This window comes from Seriola dumerili, unplaced genomic scaffold (assembly GCF_002260705.1).
Source record: "Seriola dumerili isolate Sdu_G_001 unplaced genomic scaffold, Sdu_1.0 BDQW01000609.1, whole genome shotgun sequence".
Classification (NCBI taxonomy): domain Eukaryota; kingdom Metazoa; phylum Chordata; class Actinopteri; order Carangiformes; family Carangidae; genus Seriola; species Seriola dumerili.
The window spans coordinates 1,785,304-1,808,997 of record NW_019174864.1 but is presented as its reverse complement, the minus strand read 5'-3'; the positions used below and the strand labels follow the sequence as shown (position 1 = coordinate 1,808,997).

The window sequence follows — 23,694 nt, the reverse complement described above, 5'->3', positions numbered from 1 at the left end:
TTATGTTGATGCAATGAAACAGCATTGAAGAAATTGGCAAAGCTGATTCTGTTCGGCTAATTACACTCATTAATTCTTAGCCTTTTAACTCCGGTATGAGAGCAACTCTAAGGTAAATCAACAGGGTGTATTTGCGTGTACTTGTGTGTGCGTGTTGATGTGTGGTTCTTTGCGTTTGCATACATGTCTTTCTATAATTGTAAAGGACAATTTTGGTTAAAAAACATTATTGTGAGGTCACTTTGGCCAGGTCAGTGTCAGGATAAGTCTATACGACATGAATGAAACTTAAAATAACGTCCTTTGTACAAATTGAAATGTGAGGAGTAAATTACATGCACCAAGCAGCAGGCACATTCAAAATTTCTCCAGCAATTTTTTCGTTCGTCTTATTCATCTTTTGTATCGAAAATTCAGCACATAACTAGTCCCGAAGCTTTGACAAAACCCAAACAATATATATATATATATATATATATATACATGTATATATAAATTTATCGATTGAGATTGGTGTGCTATGACTTTTCTAAGCGATTCCAGTAACCATGCCGATGTAAATGGCGATGAAAGGCAAAAAAACTACAATGACTACAATGCAAATTCAGGAGCTGATTTCCCGAGAAATGCAGAAGTGACATTTTTCTGTAACTCGCTCCTGTGTCCACATTTTTGGCTCTATAACACCAAAGCCAGACATGAAGCGCATAAAGGTCTTGTACCGATCATGGTCCACTCATGGTTCTGATAGGAGTTACCATTTTTTGACAAATAGCAGTGATTTGAGAGGCTCACCGAGCCAAAATCACACGCAGATCTGTGTGAGCTCTGTGTCTTCCAGGTAGACACAGGTGTTCGAACCAGCTCATTAAGAGGCTCTTTGATCTCCAAAGTGCCTAACTGCAATTAATTGGTTGAATTTGTTGCTGTTCCTACCTGGGAACCGATATATCTGGTAAACTAAATATGTTTTTTAATTTTACAGTTATGATTATTATTATCATCCTATGTTCTACCCTTCCATCCCCGTTTTCAAATGTAACGTGGTAACACCTTTAGTCAGAAACATTACTTTGTTCTTTCATCTGAGAACATTTTACACAGTGATTTACTTCTACTGATGTCTTTTCACTAAGACTAGTGACGCTGTTGACATGGTGACATGCTGACGTCAGTGTGGTGTCCCATTTCCAATCAGTTTCTGTTACTGGTAAAGTTTATTGCTGCTGTGTCTGAACACAGTTAATGTAGCTGTTTTCTTCATCACAGTGTCTAACTATCTGCTGTACATTTAAACTTACACTAGTTCTGCTCCAGCACTCAGAGCTCTCTGCTCCTTTTAGCAACTTTCACTAACTCATCAGTTGTTTACATGCTGTTCAGATCTATTGCTGCTGTGTCTGAACACAGTTAATGTAGCTGTTTTCTTCATCACAGTGTCTAACTATCTGCTGTACATTTAAACTTACACTAGTTCTGCTCCAGCACTCAGAGCTCTCTGCTCCTTTTAGCAACTTTCACTAACTCATCAGTTGTTTACATGCTGTTCAGATCTTACTTTAGCTTAGCAGTTAGCACTAGCTTCTGTCTCTCTCCCTCTCTCTCGCTTGCTCAGTGTGGTGTTGTGTTGTAACTTCAGTATAGAAGATTGTTATATCTATTACATCTTCAGCGATGTCTGCTGTCTTTAGGCACAGCTCCACTTACTAACCGGAGCTAACTGCGCACTTCAACCACCCTCCCTGAAAATTTTCCTCAAAAACCTCAGACAAGCTCTTTTAAATCCCACAATTTCCAACCTTCATTGACACTATTTATATCAAAAACATAGAGATTTTTTTTGTCCTGTATCACCCAGTTTTGGTCTCATTTTGATATCTTTTACAGTTTTTGAGGAAGTAATGGGAGTGCCCTGCACCTCTCCCATTGACTGCAATATAAATTTAGTAGCAGGTGTTACTGGGCAGAAATGGGCAAAGCTGATTCTGATTGGCTAATTACACTCATTAATTCTTAGCTTTTTAACTCAGGTATGAGAGCAACTCTAAGGTAAATCAACACAGTGTATTTGCACTTGTGTGTGCGTGTTGATGTGTGGTTCTTTGTGTTTGTGTACATGTCTTTCTGTTATTGTGAGGACAATTTTTTTGTTAAAAACCATTATTGTGAGGTCATTTTGGCTGGTCCTGACAACTTCAAAGGACTCTTTGTTCACAGAGGTCAAAGAGTCTCCTAACGAGCCATGTTGAACAGCTGCGTCTAGCTGGAAAACACAGAGCTGACACAGCTGAGTGAGATTTTGGCTTGACCAGCACTCAAACAACTGCTATTTTTGAAAAGAATGGTAACTCCTATCAGAACCATGAGCAAACCAGCTAAAAAGAACTTACTGGAGGTTCTTTTGGGCAGCTCTACCGCTACACACACACACACCATCGCCACGATTTGGATTAACCTTCAAAATAGAAGTCTCAACATGATAAGAGGGAATTATTGGCTCTGTTGTACAAAATCTTATGCATTTTATACTGCCAAACACAGAAGTACAGAAACTTTCAAAGCAAAAGTCTCAAAAAGGTAAAGCTAAGGTAGGTAATAAAAGTTTGATCTTAGAAGCTATCGTCTATATGGGGATATATAGCGGTTTAGCTTTATTGCACATCACCTTCTGTTTGGGCATGTACATGTGTGTATACATCTGTCTTGCTATGGTTGTGGGGACAAATTTGTGTTTGAAACAATCAGTTTGAGGTTATTTTGGCCAGTCGTGACAGCTTCAAAAGACTTTTGGAGGGACACCTGCAGTGACTGAGGTCAGTGTCAGGATAAGTCTCTACGACATGAATGAAACCGAAAGTAACGTCCTTTGTACAGATTGAAACGCGAGAAATTACGTACATGCAACAAGCAGCAGGCATATTAAAAAAATCTCCAGGAATTTTCTATTCCATCCTACTGTATGTCTTCAACGTCCTTTGTACAGATTGAAACGCGAGAAATTACATACATGCAACAAGCAGCAGGCATATTAAAAAATTCTCCAGGAATTCTCTATTCCATTCTACTCTATGTCTTCTTCCTTCTAACTACTATGCTTCGTACCTCCCTGCTTCATCCTCTCTATCATATTGCTTTGCTTCTGTCAGTCATCCAGAGTGACCTAAATTTCCTTACCTCCTCCCCTGGACAATCTCCTCTTATTCTTTAGCTTTCTATCTTCATCTTCTTTATCACTGACTATAACTTCTCCCTCCTCTCTTGGCTATTTTCACTTCTATTTCTGTCACTCTTTTAATACCCTACTCATTAATTTGTCTTCATCCCTTTTCTACCATCTCTTGGTGTACTTACATTTCTCTGTGCTAAATCCTTTTCGTTTTGGTTCTTGCTCATTTTTTTCTGTCTTTCTTTCTAGCTTTTTCTTTGGTTTTGATTCTTGCAAGTTTTGCACTCAGCAACCCTCTTTCCACTTTCACAAAGCTGCCATTTTCAGCATGAAACTGCAGAGCACCAAACAGCTGACAATGTTAGCAATCAGCTGGGGAACACAGTGGAGCATTTAGCAGCTAAAAAGCCAGGCAGATACTTTTTACACCGATTTGTCAATAGACAACGATGCTATTTGCGAAGTGAAATCAAAGAGTCTCTTAACAAGCTGTTACCTATGTCTAGATAAAGACAGAGCTGACACAGAGCTGAGTGAGATTTTGGCCTCTCCAACAAGTAAAAAACTTGAAAAAACGGTAACTCCTTTTAGAACCATGAGCAGATCATGAGCGGCACAAGACCTTTGTGCACTGCATATCTGGCTTTGGTGTTTCTAGAGCCAAAAATGTGGACACGGGAGCAAGTAAAAAAAAAAAAATCACTTCTGCATTTCTCGGGAAATCAGCTCCTGAATTTGTATTGCATTCAATTGGAGAGGAAGAGGGTACTCCCATCGCTTGAGGCTCATGTTCAATTGACCCATTTAACGTTTCAAGCATTTTTCTATGTTGAAGTATGACGCAGCAGTAGAGCTCCGAAGTTGGTAGTTTTGAAGACATCTCCCCATTCATTCTCTATTGGAATTTTTTCACCTTTTAACACCATTCACTTTGCCATGGTTACTCGAATCACTTAGAAAAATTTATAGCACACCATTCCCAAACGAGCCATACACATTAATATGTATATTGTCGGGGTTTTCTCAAAGTTGCGGGACTAGTTACGCGCTGAAATTTCAATAAGAAAGATGAATAAGAAGAATAAGTATGCAGAATAATAATATATATAGCACATGCCGCACGTAACAAGGAAATTCCTGAAGAAATTTTAGATGTGCCTGCTGCTTGGTGTGTAACTATCACACATGTTTCAATCTCTGCAGAAGATGTTACTTTGAGATTCATTCATGTTGTAGAGAATTATCCTAACTCAGACCTCAGTCACTGCAGGTGTCCCTCAAAAAGCTCTTTGAAACTGTGAGGACTGGCCAAAGTGACCTCACAATGATGGTTTCGAACCTAAATTTCTCCCTACAACCATAGCAAGACATGTATACACACATGTACATGCCCTAACAGAAGTTGATCTGCAATAAAGCTGCTGTGATTTCGCCTAGTAGAACAGAATAACATGGACAACAGTTAAAAAATGCCCTGAGTTAATCAGTTTAATTGGCCAATCACAGTCTGGCTGTGTGTTTGTTTGCAGGGGTAAAATTGGGCCAGAGCCCTCCGCCTCCTCATGCCCAAATCCGACCCAGCTGGAGTTGAGTTCCATCTCCATCAAAATCATTTCATTCTATCACACTTGTATTTTAATATCCTCCAGTGATGAGTAATTCTGCAGACTACCAAGAGAGACGTTTGAGGTGATCTGTACACCTAATAAATGTTAACAAAGGTTACTGCTATCAATTATCACATCATCAGATGCTTCAGGCATGTAGTCTCTTACAGTGCCAATATCACCATCTGACATTCAGTCAAATCGTTTTGCTCTGTGGTAAGTTTTCAAAAGTTCATCTCTGAGTTAGCTAACATCTTGTGAGCATTTACTGAAGTCTGTTTCCTTGGTGACCTAGACATTTTCTCCCTCTTCCCTTGTGGTATCTGGAAATTTCAATTAGAGAAACAAAAATACAGATCGAAAGCGCAGCGTGAAAAAGTAATTCATTACTGATAACATTGCATAGACATTGCAAGACACTGCAAGACACTGACAGACAAGACCGAGCAGCAGCGACCTATTCAGACCATCGGGAAAAGTGAGAAATCTTTTATTGTCATTTATTTTATATGGGCTAATTTATTCCCATGCTGCTGCTCCTCTAGCGCCATGCGCACTCAGGCATGTGAGTGACTTACTATGGTTACGGTGACGCTCTGTGTCTCTGTTTGTCACCATTCAATAACAGCTTTTTAAGTTATTATGCCTATACAAAATCATGAATGTAATTGTGCCTAAATATTGTTATATAGTAATATAATTTTACATTTTTGGTGAACATGATTAAACAAAGAGGAAGCAGAGCCTCCTCCATGAAGAAATATTATATACATTAAAAAGGCTTTCTGTGCTCACAGGATGAAGTCTTACCATCAGAGCACAGTTTGTCTGCATTACCATAGTCCTTGATCTGAGGTAATGTAGGTTAAATGATCTGCTTTTGAAGTTATGATTATTGATTCCTGTATAACATTACAATTACAACAGTTATTGATGCTTAGCTGCTAATAGAACCTGTGAGTAAAATAAACAGGTGGCATTAGTTGTTAGACTTTGAAGACAACCCTATGAGTGTTGACAATAGCAACCCTCGGGTTTAATATTGTTTAACCAGGTTTAATCATCCAGATCATACTGTGGTGTGTTGTAAGACTATTTTCAAATAAAGTATTTGTCTTGTTTGAGCTTGAAGGTGGTCTAGTAGAAGTCTAGTAGCCAATAAGAATCAGCTTTGTCCATTTCTACCCAGATACTGCGTTAGTAGTACGTGTGTGTGTGTGTGCGTGGGTGTGTGTGTGTGTGTGTGTGTGTATGTGTGTGTGTGAACAGGTGAGTCTGGCTGTGTGTTTGTGTGTGAGTGGCTGTATTTGTAAACATCACAGAGATCAAAGAGTCTCTTAACAACCTTTTTTTCAAACACCAATGTCTAGACAAAGACAGAGCTGATGCAGAGCTGTGTGAGATTTGGCCTCTCCAATAACTGCTATTTCTGAAAAAACGGTAACTCCTTTTAGAACAATGAGCAGATCATGAGTGGCAAAAGACCTTCGTGCACTGAATATCTGGCTTTGGTGTTTCTAGAGCCAAAAATGTGGACACAGGAGCAAGTTACAAAAAAGGCTTTCTCTGGAAATCAGCTGCTTAATTTCACCGTTCAAATTCTGTAAGTCTCTGTCCTTAGGTAGACACTTTCTATGAAACAGCACAAATTTGTCTATTACTGAGGAAGCCATGATGTGTGAAGACTGAAATATGTGGCCAGAAGGATGAGTTACACAGAATTTATTCTTATGGTTTGAATCTTTTGAAACACTGATTGCAGAAGTTCTCACAAATGTCTTGCACTTCAGTGGCGATTGCTCTAAGACTGCAAGGGAAGCTCAGCTTCCCCTAAAATGTCAACAAAATAAGTGGTCAAATATGTACTGTTGTGTGTACATTTCATTGACTAAATGTGTGCTAGAACACGTTCATCTTTTGTTCAGAATCAGCTACTTATCACAGGTAACCGACACGACTTCCTTCTCATTCATCCCCGCAGCGCCACAGTGCTTTACACAGTGTAGACGCCGAGCGTCTACTGACTTTAATGGGGAAGCATGGAGTGGGTTGTTCCACTGCAGCGAAACTAGACGGTCATTGGATAAATGCTGGGCTTTGTCCCGCCCATCGGACGTTCAGCGTCTCTGGGGGTCTATGGGGCAGTGGGCTGGCCCGGACGCTCGGCTTCTGCATGATGATTGGATGATCTGTCTGAGGCTGAGTCCCTTTTTGATTGACAGCGAAATGAGCAAATCAGCGATCTTGAAGTATAAGCATCCACCGGACATTTTTCAAGTTTTTCATTCCGTTGTTCGGAGTTGATCTGGAGACGTTACTGATCCTCAGTGACTTTGTCTTTGTTAAAAACGACTAGCGTTGTGTTTGGCGACTCTCTTCTGTCACTCTGCGAATTTACATATAAATAAACGGACACATTTTATGATGTAGGCCGAAAATGAGCTTCCCCTCCTTATAAGACCAGCAGCCGCCACTGTTGCACTTGTAGGCTGCTTTGCTTTCACCTTCTGTCCAGTTCACCCAAAACAGCTCCATGGGGTTTAAGTTGGACACTGTCCTGGACTCCATCATGTCGAGTCTATCTTCTAGTTCTTTTCTTCTAATGTTTTGGGTCATTATCTTGAACAACTCAATTCAAATCCAAAGCAATTCAATTAAATGCACTTCAATTTCATCATCAGCCAGCAAAGCTCAATGAACAATTAACAATGCATAATATGGTATTTAGCAGTATGTATTCAATGTAAAATAAACCACAATGCATCGTCAGACATTAAAGGGTGCATCAAAAATACCACATCAATACAAAAACTGTGAAATTTGAATCTTTTGTTTTAATCCTTAGCAGAAAGACTCCCAATTTTAACAAATTAAAGCCAAATAATCACATTAAAATTTCAGCCTGTCCTAAAGGAGTCTAAAATTCATTTGAAGACTGTACAATCTATTTTTAATAAGTAACTGTTAAGATTACAAAATAAAAGCAAAAAAGTAAAAAAAAAAGAAAGAGTAACAAGTGGGACTCTAAAGATTCATATTAATTCTTTGTCAAATCCCTCACTACAATGACTTCTACCAGAGAAATACCAGAGAAGAGCCCCTTCCTACTCAGTCTTCATGTTGTGCAACAGTAGGAATTGTTTAAATTAACCTCCAAGGCTTAATTTACTTCCATTTCTGCAGGAAAGCTATAAGTTAACTTGTTCCTTTTTTCTTTTTTCTTTTCTTTAACAACTGCTTAAATTTGAATAAAAACTGGAAAAATGGGGATGTACCAAAACATTTGACCATTATTGTATTTTCAGTATGTCACTTAAATATTATTTATATAAAATATGAGAAAATATATTCGATAATTCAAATATATAACATTTATATGTAACATACAAAATGTATATACAATTTAAAAAATGTATAAAATCAAGCTTAATCATCAACATTGTAAATAATAATAACTAATACTAAAAGGGTAAAACTGTAATTATAAAATTCCTACATTTGTGGTTACCGTGACAAATGTGGTTTACCACTACATGAAATGCTCATTAAGCAGCTACTTTGTAGGAAATATAACAGAGTTGTGGTGTATCAGTTTACAGTGTAGCCAGACAAACCCATTTGGTTTTATTACTAATGTGCTGATAATTTATTAATCATTTCAATAGTGATCTGACTTACTCTGCCACACACAGTGCAAGTACTTTTCCACACAACAGCAGGACACAGTGTTTAATTACTGAAAGTAAATACATTTACATTACTTACTTACAAACACTGACCATGAATAGTATCAAATCCTTAAAATGTTAAGGACTATAAAAGGACTACAAATCTTTGTGTAAAAACATTTCTTCTGTCTCTGGCATAATTATTATACAAAGCAAAATGGCTCTCCTGATCTTCTCCTGAACTTCTTTTCACTTTCTTATACAGTATTTTCGCCCCAGTCATTATCCTGTAAGAATGATGACTGACATTTTCCAGTCCAGTTAGCTGACTGGTCAGTAATCAGGATCCTCTGAAGCAGGATCAGTTACCATGGTAATCTACCCTGGTTAAAATGAGCCAGTTTCATGATACTGGAAAATCTGAATCAATCCCAAAGATAGCAGGCAAGGCCACTAATCTCACTTCATGATACAGATCCCTGAGAGTGATACATGTAATGTTTTGTATTATTGGTGCATTGTCTTCACTGTGAAAATCCATGTATGTTAGGCTTTATGAGGGGTTTATGAAAGTCAAAAATCGACCAGTCAAACAATCACATTATTTTACCTGGCAACTATGATGCCAAATGATGGCTGATTATCTGCCAGAGTGTCAGGCAGAGCAGACAGACTCACCAGCCAGACACATGTTGGAAGCGTTTGGTTGGTAGAGGAGCTTATGTGCAGACAAACAGAATATAAATGTACTAAGTCTCAGGTGCATTGTACAGAAGAAGACAGGTGTCACAAAGCCCAGTACATATATGCAAAACTAAGGATATTTCCAGCAACCTTAGCTAATATCATCAACTAAGGATGATGGGAAAATGAACAGCAAGAAGAGACTGTCCTCTCAAGGGGAAAATCAGCATCAATGAGTTACTGTTCTTCAAATGAGTTTGTGTTCAAGTGACAAAGTCCTCAAGGTGGGAACTAAAGAGAAATTAAGATGATGTTATTACAGAGTCAGAAAGTCAAAGTTTTTTTGTCACCTGCATGCACATGGACGTATCTGTGCATTCTGTGCATCCTGTGCAGTGTACTAACTTCACAAAACTGGGGCCCACTCATAAAACACTGCTCCATAGCCGTTAGCATGTTAGCATGCTGATGATTTAGCTCAAAGCACAACTGAACCTTCAGCCTCATGGAGACTTTTAATCTTAATCACTTATCGAAGGCTGAAATCAGTGCCATGAAGTTGTTGGCACAGAGTAAAACAGTAGATCTACCTTCAAGACCCTTAGCTCCAGTATTGGCATCTATTTCCTCAATGTTACTTGTTAAATCACCAATACAGGATTAGGGTACCTACAGGGATTATGGCAGAGTCATAATACCTGATGGAGGGAATAGCAGCAGTCTTGATAACTCCCTGATAACTGAGCACACGCATAACCGCATGCAGTTGGCAGACACAGCTGTAGCAGCATTGAGGTTAAACAATATACACAGATACACAGGCAACAAAGCAGGCAGTAAAACAACCCCACTCGATGCAACAGTATAACAGCCTGCATGGTACAGTCCACACACACACACACACACACACACACACCCACACACACACACACACACACACACACCCACACACACACACACACACACACACACCCACACACACACACACACACACACACACCCACACACACACACACACACACACACACACCAGAAACACCACATCCTACAGGGTTGCAGAACAGCAACATAAGATTTGTACCCATATGCATAGTGCATAGTCCCCCCCACCCCCCTCATTGATGATTTTGACAATTCAAAATGCCAATACACACTCTTTTATGCTTTCGCCTAAAACCCAAAATTACAAAAATGTCAAGGGTAACAAAAAATGTAGCCCAATGCTGGTTTATTAGAGAGGAAAGTCAGGGAGAGGATGACTTGCAGCAAAGGGCAACAGATCAGACTTGAACCTGGGCGGTCAAGATTGAGCCTTAATGACATACTGTACACTCTACTGGGTGAGCCACCAGAGTGCTGTACTGTTGTCTGCTGCATTTATTCACAGCACACACAGTGATAAACTTGTCCAATCAACTTGTATCTATAACTGGTTTGATATTACTTGAATTTACATTATTCACAGCACTTTGAGGACATGACAGCTACAAAAATACGGGACAAATTTTATTTTCATGTATGGGACGATCCGGTAGGGGCAGAGAATGTAAATAGCTTGTGACACTGCAATAGCACAGAAATTATTTAATTACTGTCCAAAAGTCCAGTCTGTTATGTTTGAAGGAAAGCATAAAGAAAGTTCAGTGTGTGTGTCAACACTGATGCTCTGATGTCAAGTTTGTCATAGGGCATGTAGGACAGCATTTATCTCAGGAAATATGTCACCGCAGCTTGACATGATGTCTAGTCCAGCGCAGAGAAAAACAACAGCTGCAAAATCAGTTGGTGCTGAAGCACTAGTGACTGAATATGTACGTCACAGCATTATCATATGACAAATATACTTTCTTTCGCTGTTATTTAAATTGTGGCTAACTCAAAGTAGTTAGTTTGAGATGCTCCTGCCCCTTTGCTCTGAGCAGTGCAGTTGCTAAACACATTTCCTATGGCTCTTCATTCACCACTTTACACCTTATATACTGTATACCTTTAGAGGCCAGAGTATGGCTTGTTTACTGTTTGGCTTTCTGCTTTGCCTTAAACCAGTGCTCTACAGCAGTGGTTGGCAGCTGGCGGCCGGCAGGCCAAAAGCAATAATATCTGGCCCGCCAGATTAATTTGATAATATGATTTTTTTTTTTTTTTATGTAAAAAAAAAAAAAAAAATTTGATCACCATTGCTCAAATACATCTCCGTCTGACCAGCATCGGTTACCCACAAAAATCAATTCCTCTTCAGCGATTTTACATAGAAAATAAAAGCGAAAGGAAGTTCTTTTTCTGCAGCAGCAGCAGCAACAGCAACAGCAGCAGCAATGCTTTATTTCCAGGTATTGCCAGCTTTTATTCTGAAAGGAAGTTCCAAAGGTTCTGTTACTTGCTTGACAAACCTCTGACAGAGCGGACATACAATGTGTGATATGAATTTATTATATGTGACTGTGTGTGGAGGAGTGACTTTGGCATATGATCTGCTCTTCAGATGAATCGTACAGATCGTCTCACTAAAAGCTGCTTTATTCAGATATTTAATTTCAAATGTTCAATCTCTGCTAACCAGACCATGTTCACTGTTAAACAGCTAGCCCGCTAACTGCAGCTGGAGACAGCAGTCCTTATTCTGCTCTGCAGCCTCAGTGAGTTTGGTGTAGCACCACGTGAGCCAGTTCTCTACCTGAGCAGAACAAGAACCACTGTCACCAGCTGCAGGCCAAGACGGTGGAGTTAGGTTGACCAAATGCTAGGCTGTCCAAATGAATACTCCATACAACGCCACATATGTGAACAGTAATAGAGTAAATTCCAGTTGCATTTTTATCAATCAGTTCATTAAACTAGCCTTTGATTATTTTCTGGCCCCATATCTAATGGATTAGAAAAAGGTTACTTGCAGGCCCCTGCTCTACACGGTTCTCTAGGATTGGTCCGTATGATTAGATAGATAATGACTGTCAGGGATTTTGTGTATTGACTTATAGTAATATTAGATCTTTATATAATGTTTGCATCAGTGTGAAGATGTGCCTTGATTTAAATGTAAATGTCATGTAAATGTAATTATTTGTCCATATCAACCTTTTAGACAATATGTAGGTAACTAATTTGTGTTCTTAACTATGAAAGACGTGTTATTCACAGTGCGAACAGAAAAACTGCCTTGAATCAAGAAACTGCAAAAAGAGCTAAGTAAAATAACTCTGAGGATGAGTGACACTGCAGCAAAATTACATGTATATGTATATATAGTAATAGTAATAGTAAGTAATTAATACTGACCAAAGATGGATTGAGATTTTTTTGAAAAGAGATGATATCCAGGTACAGAATTAACTGCCAAGGCACCTTGTAAAGTTAAATGACAGGATGTTTTTACTGTGAATCTTTCAGTTCCTGCTTTTAATAACTCTCCAACAACCCTAAGTGTTAAAAAGTGTGTGTGTGTATCCAGGACAGCTCTAGATAGCAGTGTGTGCATGTGTGTGTGTGTGTGTGTGTGTGTGTGTGTGTGTGTGTGTGTGTGTGTGTGTGTGTGTGTGTGTGTGTGTGTGTGTGTGTTTGCAGCGCAGCTCTAGATAGAAGTGTTAAATTAGACCATGATAATAAGCTGTGGGACTTGATGTGCTCCCTGAGGATTGGACAAAGACTCATTTGTCTGTCTTCATCACTGAGCTGACACACACACATACGCACACACACACATACACACGCTTGCATACTTGAGAGCATACTGACACATACATAATTTATGCAAACACATACAGTGGTTCATCGAAGGTTCACACTCACACACTTATACATACATGCATTTGAACACACTAGCACATTACTTGAGCATGTTAGCAGACACGTGCATGCACACACAAGTCAGCCTTCATCAATGACCATACAGAAAACTGCTGTGTGATACGTCAACGTGTACACACACAGACACACACACACACACACACACACACACACACACACACACACACACACACACACACACACACACACACACACACTCAGTAGCCACCTTCAATCATTAATTTTTTTTTAATGTACCAGGTGTATTGTCACATGCTTCCACAATAATATGCTTTGACAGACGCACTGTTGCATTTATCTGTAGCAATTCAGTTCACACATATTACCACAAACATTTTTTCTCACTCATCTCAAGTTGTATCTATCTATGCGGGTAGTTTTGCTTTTATCTGTCCAGGTTTGCAGATAACTATTTTAATGCAAAGGGATCAGTGGGAGAGAGACAGGGAAGTTGTGGGAGAGAGAGAGGATGACATGCAGCAAAGGACCCAGGCTGGATTCCAACCCCCTAAATGATATATGCTCTATGAGGTGAGCCACCAGAAGAAAGAGAAAAAGAAACCAATTAAGAACAGAATCAACATTGCTTTATTCTTCAGTTGCAAACTGGTCTGTATGATAATGCAGGGTTCATTAAGATAACAAAATCACAACAATTCGTAGTTTAAGGTGATTATACAAGGAAAGCATAATTACGAATATCATATCTCTGTTAATAGATCACCCTACATACATACATAATGTACCTTTAACTAAAAAATTTAATACTTTGTCTTTGGCAGTATTTTTCCTTTCCTGAGCATTAGTCGCCTGCAGCCCACAAGTGACTAAATTTACCCCTGATCTGAAAATGCAACTGTGAATTTCTGAATGATTGTTCAGATGATACTCTGTCCACTACCTATGTTCGTATAATTTATTTAACTCCATGTGTGGGCTGTAGCATACATAACATACCTGGGGCAACAGAGGATGAACTACAAATGAATGAATATAACATTGAATTTTTAAATGAATATCTTCACACCACGGGTCTGTCACTTTGTTAGCCAATTTAAACTGCTGCTTACACACTGACTATATGGAGGTGTATGTGTGTTGCTAACGTTTATGTGCTAACACACTGTGTGGAGCATCTTCTGTTTTCTTTTTTTTTCCTATGATAAGAATTTGTCATAGAGAATCAAGAAATTTTGTTGGTATTGGTACCGACAACCAAATGTCTGGTATCGTAACATCCCTAGTTGTTCATTGCTCCTAGTCTTGCTTATATGCAAAAGACTTGTACTTAGGGCAATGAGCGTTGTCAGCATCAACTCTAGTCAAGTGAAACCGCTGTAAGAACATTTAGTTCTCTCTACCATTGTCACTAAGAGGAGGCTCATTGTGTTTGTGTGTGTGTGTGTGTGTGTGTGTGTGTGTGTGTGTGTGTGTGTGTGTGTGTGTGTGTGTGTGTGCTGCAGCATGTGAAAGAGAGTTGTCCCGCCCCTTTGCACACTTTGCACACACAGGCTCCAAGAGACAGAGAGAGATCTTTCTTCTGGACTGGGAATAGTGAAAATGCATAGTGGAGTGGATCATAGTGGAGGGGTGGAGGTAACGGAGCTCATGAAGGGCAGATGTTACAAATAATAATTCAATAAAAACGGAGGTGATGAAAATGCATGAATTGAAAAATGAAACATGTCTTCATATTTAATCATATCATGACTGTTTTAATCAATATGGCTTTGAATAATAATAATCAAATCACACAGATTTACTGATCTGTTTTCAATTCACATGTATTTTCATCACCTCCATTTTTATCAATTAATTTTTGTTACTTCCACTGTTCATACAAGAAAATCCTTTTATAAACAATAAACAGGAATTTTATTTTCTTAATTTCCCCAGTATGTGTGTGTGTGTGTGTGTGTGTGTGTGTGTGTGTGTGTGTGTGTGTGTGTGTGTGTGTGAACCCAAAAACATAACCAAATGTATCAATTTATTTTGATATAAATTTGTAGCAATAACATTTGTTTATCATCAGTGTTGGTGTTAATCTAACTTTTAAAGCTGCATTTATCAATAATTTAATATTAACAATGGATCAAATGAATATGTTTAATCACAATCGTAGCAAACTCACAGAGAATTAACTACGTTGTTTTGTGTCCTTCAGCTCATTGTTGGTTTTCCAGTGCAACTTTACAGTTTTGGTCAAGTCTTAGTGTTTTTATCAACCTGGTTTCAAGTACCAGCAGACAGCTATTTTCACACTCCCTGCCCAGCATTAGAGACATACAGTTACGAACTAGTGTCTCTTTAGCTGCTAAATGTTCCACTATATTCAACAGCTAGACTGAACATTTAACAGCAGAAGCAAATATTTTTCTCTCTGGTAGCTAGCTTGACTTCCAGCTATCGTATCTATCATTTCTGTCATTTTTGTGGGTGTGACCGTGTCCCATTGACAAAGGCTGGACCTTGTCAAGCAGAGAGGACAGCAGTTTAATTCAGAGGTTTGTGCATTGAAGACAATCCTGGATCCTTGACTGGTGACTAGTTATATCTATAATGTGCTTGTCAAGCTGTCATTGACTCAGCTTCTACTGTTCTGAGATCAGTTATGATTTTGCAGTATTATACACATGTACAGACGTGTGGAAACTAAACTTGCACATTAAGCGTTTAGAGGCAGCAGTAGCAAGTAAACAAGAAACTACATCTGCAGTAAGATTGAGATAGAATATTGTTAGAGGAGTAGAGCAGCTCCTCTCAGGTTGTACATAGCTTGTGTGCATAGCAGGCGCTGTTGGCATAGTTGGCTGCTCGTTCCTGCTTGCCTATCTGTAAAAGTCACTGCACGCCACTGGTAAATAGGCAACTGTTTGCTTACAATATCAGCTTTAGTCATAATATGACAATCCTAGGCTTGCAGCTCATTCTGCTGCCTCCAGTTGGCCAAAATAAAACATGTCTTTAAAGTGTCTGTTTTTTTTTACAAATATGTAACCATGCTTTTCCCTAGCCATTTTCTTCAATGAGTTGCCTATTGTTGTATCTGATCAACATTTGCTCCAAAGTTCCAGTAGCATGCTTTTACGCACAGCATGCCAAATATGCAAATGTTCTGGCAGTGAAAATTTGACGCATCTCAGAACAGACAGCTCTATAGGCATTATTGTGAGACAGGACACTGCTGAAAACAAACATCAGGGTAAAAGGGAGAGAACAGGGTTTAGAAAATGAATAGACAGAGATGGGAGGGCAAGGAACAGCAGGCTGGTAGGGGGATGCTGCAGAGAAAAGGAAATCGCATTATACACACACGAGCACTATACAAAAAATTACGGGTAATACACTGCAAAATATATGAATGATTTTGCAGTTGCAAGGTAGATGGAGTCTGTATGTGTGTGTCTGTGCTCTAAGGCAAACAGATCATCATTGATTTTGTTCTTATACAGAAAAGAGACACACACACACACACACACACACACACACATCAGTTGACATATATCTAGTTCTAAGATACATGATGTGTGTTTTGATAATGGTGCTCACAAGTAACACATAAACCTCTTTATTCCTCTGCTGTTTATGTACCCTCTTGTTTTCCTCTTTATGCTGTGTACAAGCACACACACACACACACACACACACACACACACACACACACACACACACACACACACACACACACACACACACCAACACACCATGTGTGCCTCATTTCTTTTAAAACTCTCCATCCGTCATCCGCCCCTCCCTCCCTATGTCTCTCTGACTCTGCTGTTATCAATGGGATTGCAGCAGTCAAGACATTTGCGCTGAATTAACAGCATTCCTCCACTCTCCTTAGTGTGTTATTGGCACCCTCTATCTGCAGCCTGTTGGCATAACCACTACATTCCACCATACTTGCAATGCCGCCACCCCCACCCACCACCACCACCACCACCACCCCCCCATTCTCCACCAGCAATCACATTAACAGCAAACTACTAATGACAGAGGCTGAACTTGCCAGAAGAATGTTGGTGTGTATAGTTTTACTTGAGTAAAAGGAGATTAGATGCTTTGCATGCAAACTGTCACATTTCCCTAACCCTCTGTTTCTCTCTCTGCAGTATGTGGCGTTTGGGTCACTCTTCTTCATCCTCCTCTCCATCTCCACTTTCTGCCTGGAGACCCATGAAGCCTTTAACACAATCTACAACAAAACGGAGAATGTAACCAATGGCAACATGACACATGAGGAGGTACAGTGAAGTTTTAGTGGATTGGTTTGTTAGACTTACATATGTTAAGTTGACCGTTCAAGGGTCACTCAAGCAATTCAGTATTGCTCTTTGATAAAGTTGTGAGATTTGTGAGAAAGATTAAAAATGAATGAAACAGAAGAGGCTGAGATATCCTAATTTTTAGTCCCTAGCATCAGTTGACATTTCCTATGATGCAAGTAAAAGCATCCTTTTGTTAGGCCCTCCTTGTAAGGTAAAAGCACAAGCTCCTAAATGTATCTCCTCCAAGCCCAAGCAGAGATAACCCTGATGGTTTTCACAGGCTGGTTTGTACTGCTCATAAACATGAAAGTGACATTTGGTTTATAGTTTATAGCTTATAGTATATAGTTTACTACACTTATTTCTCAGGGACCATGACCAGAAAACATGAACCTCATATTAAGAGAGAAGATAAGTATACGTGATGGAGGGGGTCAGGATCACCCTAATACGAGTTATGTATTTTTATTGGACAGAGTTTATTTACACCCATTAGTGATGTGCAGATTGCAGTTATATCTGCGTGCACTATTAACAGCTGATGGGTTGCAAGTGAGTTAAATAATGTATAAAATATGATGAAATTATTGTGGATACAGATGACATCAGAGCTGATCAGTGCATCACTTACTCCCATACAAGAGAGGAATTGCTAAAGAAAATGTACAAGAAGTACAGTAAGTGAAAAACAGTGGGACTATAAAGCATAAACGCATATAACAGTTAGATGGTGGAACCATATGTCCAGGGGAACATGGTATTGTGCCTCTGGATATATACCTCATGAATGAATAAATGAATGAGTAAAGGCATGATCAAATTAACTTACCCTTGATTTTTTTTCTTCCACCCTGCAGATAGTGTATGAGGTGGTCACAGATGGCTGGCTGACATATGTGGAGGGCGTCTGTGTCATCTGGTTCACCATTGAGGTGATGCTGCGCGTCATCTTCTGCCCTGATAAGGCAGAGTTCTTCCGCAGCGCCCTTAACATAATAGACTTTGTGGCCATTGTGCCCTTTTACCTAGAGGTAGCGCTGAGTGGCCTCTCCTCCAAAACAGCCAAAGATGTGCTGAGTTTCCTGCGTGTGGTGCGTTTTGTCCGTATCCTGCGTATATTCAAGCTCACCCGCCACTTTGTCGGTTTACGGGTCTTGGGCCACACTCTGCGGGCAAGCACCAACGAGTTCTTGCTGCTCATCATCTTCCTGGCACTGGGCGTCCTCATCTTCGCTACCATGATTTACTACGCTGAACGCATTGGTGCTGACCCAGATGATCCAACGGCTGCAGCCCACACCAACTTCAAGAACATCCCAATTGGCTTCTGGTGGGCTGTAGTGACCATGACCACACTTGGCTACGGAGATATGTATCCCGAGACATGGTCAGGAATGCTGGTGGGTGCCCTCTGCGCCTTGGCTGGTGTGCTGACCATTGCTATGCCTGTGCCCGTCATTGTCAACAACTTTGGCATGTATTACTCCCTGGCCATGGCCAAGCAGAAGCTCCCCAAGAAGAGGAACAAGCACATCCCCCGAGCGCCACAGCCAGGCAGCCCCAACTACTGCAAGCCGGATGCCCTGGCCATGGCAACTGCCTCACCGCACAGGCTGATGGGCAATGTGCTAGGGCCGGGCATGGTAGGATCTGGCAGCATGATGGGTACTGGAGACTGCCCACTGGCACAGGAGGAGATCATCGAGATCAACAGGGCAGGTGAGTGATTGAACAGAATTAAGATCATGTAAAAGTATGTAGTATGTTGAAGTTCCAGTGGGCCTTGAAAGTGTGTTGATATGATGAGGAAAATGAAAAACAGCAGAAAGTACCATATTTTTATTAAAATGTCCCAGCATGTCAGACTGAATCGGCTGAATTGCTGAGAACAACAGATGTGCTAATGGGAAGCAAAGCAAATCTGTAGAAATCTTTCGTCTCTAGTTTAAATGTATACCCTCAGATTTCTCTCTTAATCCGAGAATCAAACCTCTTGATGGAAATTTCTGATTATTATAATATAATAATCTGTCTCTCAACTGTCAAAAAATTGTTAAAAATGCCCATCATCAGAGCCTGAACTGACATTTTCAAATATGCCATAGGTATTCAACTAAGAAGTACAGATGGGTCACCAATTAAATAAAAACCAACATCAAGTGTTGTAGTAAGTTGTTGTTCCACCACAAGCCACAAACACAGTTTCAATGTGCCTTGGCATTGATTATCCAAGTCTCTGGACTCTGCTGGAGGAGGAACACTCTTCTTCCAAAAAGCTGTTCCCTCATGTGGTGTTTTGATGATGGTGGTGGAGAGCTCTGTCTAACACATTGCTCCAAAATCTCCCATAGGTGTTCAACTTTCAACCGTGAAGGCCACAGCATATGACTCACATCATTTTAATACTCAACAAACCATTAAGTGACTCCTCGTGGCCTGTGAATACATAGTCATCCTGAAAGAGACCACTCTGATGAGGATAGAAATGTTTCATTTTAAAATAAGGGGGATCACTTACAACAACTGTGTATTGATTTGCAGTGACCCTTCCCTTCTAGGGGACGAGTTAACCCAAACCATACCAGCACAATGCGGCCCTACCCCTGACTTTTTTCAGTCCTGCCTAAATAGATATAACTTTCTCAGTTTTAAAACCTGTTTTTAACCCATTCAAAAATCTGATTGTGATATTATATGTTTAGATTGCATATAGGATGCTTGCTTTTTGACACAAAAAAGTGTACTTNTGTGCCTCATTTCTTTTAAACTCTCCATCCGTCATCCGCCCCTCCCTCCCTATGTCTCTCTGACTCTGCTGTTATCAATGGGATTGCAGCAGTCAAGACATTTGCGCTGAATTAACAGCATTCCTCCACTCTCCTTAGTGTGTTATTGGCACCCTCTATCTGCAGCCTGTTGGCATAACCACTACATTCCACATACTGCAATGCCGCCACCCCCCCACCCACCCAACCCAACCACCACCACCACCACCACCCCCCCCATTCTCCACCAGCAATCACATTAAACAGCAAACTACTAATGACAGAGGCTGAAACTTGCAGAAGATGTTGGTTGTATAGTTTTACTTGAGTAAAAGGAGATTAGATGCTTGCATGCAAACTGTCACATTTCCCTAACCCTCTGTTTCTCTCTTCTGCAGTATGTGGCGTTTGGGTCACTCTTCTTCATCCTCCTCTCCATTCTGCCACTTTACATGCCGCATGAGACCCATGAAGCCTTTAACACAATCGTAACAAACAAAAACGGAGAATGTAAACCAATGGCAAACATGACACAAATGATAGGAGGACAGGTTGGGAAGTTTTAGTGGATTCGGATTTGTTAGATACCTTACCATTATATTGTATTAAGGTTGACATTAAGAAGGTACTTAAGCAATATCAGTATTGCCTTCATTATAGATAAAGTTGTGAAGATATGTGAGAAAAGATTAAAAAATAAAATGATATACAGAGAGCTGAGATATCCTAATTTTTAGTCCCTAGCATCACTTGTTGACCAATTTATCCTATGAGTGCAAGTGAGTGACAAAGCATCCGATATTTTCTTAAGGCCCTATCTTGATAAGGTAAAAGCACCAAGCTCCTAAATTATCTTCCTCCAAGCCCCAAAGCAGAGAAAACCCTGATGTCACGGCTGTTGTCTCTCTAACATGAAGGATTTGGTTTAGTTTATAGCATAGCTTAATTTATATGTCCATAATACACTCACATTTGAAACAATGTTTCAGGTAATAATACTTAATATATAGTTTTTATCTTAACTTATATTTTAGTATAAGTTATAGTTTGCCTACCAGAGCCTGCTCATCTTTTCTCAGGGACCATGACCAGAAAGAGTTCTGGACAAAGCCTCAAGTTAATGACGAGAAGATATTAGAGTAAACTACGTGGACTGGAGGATGTGGTATCAGGACATCACCCTCTAATACGACGAGTTATCTTCGAATACTTTTTAGTGGACAGAGGTTAATCTTACACCAAATTAGTTATTGGTTGGCAGATGCAGTTATATCTGCGTGCCACTATAACAGCTGATGGGTTGCAAGTGGAGTTAAATAATGTATTAAAATATTGATGAAAATTATTGTGGATACAGATGCAATCAGAGAGTGATCAGTGCATCACTTATCTCCATACAAGAGAGGAATGCTAAAGAAAATGTACAAGAAGTACAGTAAGTGAAAAAACAGTGGGACTATAAAGCATAAACGCATATAACAGTTAGATGGTGGAACCATATGTCCAGGGGGAACATGGTATTGTGCCTCTGGATAATATACCTCATGAATGAATAAATGAATGAGTTAGAGCATGATCAAATTAACTTACCCTTGATTTTTTCTTCCACACCTGCAGATAGTGTATGAGGTGGTCACAGATTGGCTGGTACATATGTGGAGGGCGGTCTGTGTCATCTGGTTCACCATTGAAGGTGATGCTGCGCGTCATCTTCTGCCCTGATAAGAGCAGAGTTCTTCCGCAACGGCCCTAACATAATAGACTTTGTGGCCATTCCAAAAGTTGTCCCTTTTACCTAGAGGTAGCGCTGAGTGGCCTCTCCTCCAAAACAAAAGCCAGAAAATGTGCTGAGTTTCCTGCGTGTGGTGCGTTTTTGTCCGTATCCTGCGTATATTCAAAGGCTCACCCGCCACTTTGTCGGTTTACGGGTCTTGGGGCCACACTCCGCGGAGCAAGCACAAACGAGTTTCTTGCTGCCTCATCAATCTTCCTGGCACTGGGGCGTTCCTCATCTGGTCACCCTACCATGATTTACTACGCTGGAACGCATTTGGTGCTGGACCCAGATGATTCGCAACGGCTGCAGCCCACAACCAAACTTTCAAGACCATTCCCAATTGCTTTTGGTGGTATGGGACGCATGGAAGCAACACCTTGGCACGGAGATATGTATCCCGAGACATTGTCAGAATGCTGGTGGGTGCCCTCTGCGCCCTTTGGCTGGGTGTGCTGAACATTGGCTAATGCCTGTGCCCCGTCATGGTCACTACAGCCCACCAGAAGCCAAATTGGATTGTTTCTTGAAGTTGGTGTGGGCTTGCAAGCCGTTGGATCCATCTTGTGTCAGCACCAATGCTTCAAGCGTTAGTAAATCTTGTAGCGAAGATTTGAGGACGCCCAGTGCCAGGAAGAATGATGAGAGTCGAGGCATGGATGGGATGAATACCGGTGGGCTTGGCCCGCACAGAGTGGGCCCTCAAGGACCCGGTGGCCGTAAAATAGCGCGACGAGTAGAGAGTGAGTCGTGTCGGGTGATGAGTATGGGGCGTTAGTGGATGTGCGTGTAGGGTAGCGTTCAACTACAGCAGGATATCGGAAGACGATGTGACAGTCACGCAACCAACAACGCTATGGAAACGTTGCAGCAACATCTTTGGCTGGTTTTGGGATGAAGAATTAGCGACACACTCAGCCAGCTAGTAGCGCGTGGAGGATGTAAGTAGTGAAAGTGTGGAGTGGCAATGGCCACCAAAGTCTATTATGTTAAGGGCGGCTGCGGGAACTTCTGTGGGCCTTATTCCTACGAGGGCGGGTCAGAAGATGCGCGCGCTGCAGGAGGATGCGCGGTCACCTCAATGGGAAACCAGATGACACCAGGACGCCCTCCACATATGTCAGCCAGCCCATCTGGGACCACCTTCATACAACATCTGCAGGGTGAAGAAAAAAGAGATCCGAGAGTTGAAGGTTGATATTGGTCGATGCGCGTGTGTGAGTCCGATTCGTGTCGTCGATGTGGATGGGCGAGTGTTCATGATGGGTGAAGTATCCAGGAGCACAATAACCATTGTTCCCCTGGAAATAGTGGGGGCGGCGATCCTGTGGAGTCTAACGGTGGTTCAATGCGTTGGATGCTTGATACACTAGTCCCACTGTTTTTCACTTAACTTCGTACTTCTTGACATTTTCTTTACCAAATTCCTCTTTCGTATGATTGGAGTAAGTGTTGTTGCCACTGATCAGCTGCTGATGTCATCTGTATCCCAACAATATCACAGTCGTGAGTATCTTTATACATTACTAACCTGTTAACTCACTTGGCAGAGTAGACTATCACCCCTCCATCAAAGTCTGTTTCTGATAGTATGCGTCAGGCACGGACCAGACTGCATATAACTGGCAATCTGGGCACAGCTCCCACTACTGGGGTGTAAAGATAACGGAAAACTCTGGTACCCACAACTAATTAACATAATGACTCGTTTTAGGGTGATCCTTGGACCCCTCCATCCCACGTATATTATCTTCTCTTCTTATGAACTATGAGGGTTCAACGTGATTTCTGGTACTATGGTCCCCTGAGAAATAAGTGTTATGTAAACTAAGGCCTATCACTATAGGCTATAAACTTTAAACCCAAATTGTTCACTATTGTTCATGTTTATTGAAGCAGTACAAACCAGCCTGTGAAAGACCCATCCAGGTTATCTTCTGCTTGGGCCCCCTCCT

At 40.6% G+C, this 23,694-nt stretch overlaps 1 protein-coding gene and 1 pseudogene across 1 annotated transcript in view; both read left to right on the top strand.

Annotated features, from left to right (window-relative positions):
- The window catches only part of LOC111236262 (potassium voltage-gated channel subfamily C member 1-like), a 90,079-nt gene that overhangs the window by 37,918 nt on the left and 28,467 nt on the right, over positions 1 to 23,694 (top strand). Inside the window, exons 2-4 of the mRNA XM_022764932.1 lie at positions 17,045 to 17,176; positions 18,070 to 18,812; positions 18,858 to 18,919. Of these exons, the coding sequence (XP_022620653.1) occupies positions 17,045 to 17,176; positions 18,070 to 18,812; positions 18,858 to 18,919 (937 nt within the window). The remainder of the gene's footprint in view (positions 1 to 17,044; positions 17,177 to 18,069; positions 18,813 to 18,857; positions 18,920 to 23,694) is intronic.
- The window catches only part of LOC111236252, a 4,061-nt pseudogene continuing 2,575 nt past the window's right edge, over positions 22,209 to 23,694 (top strand).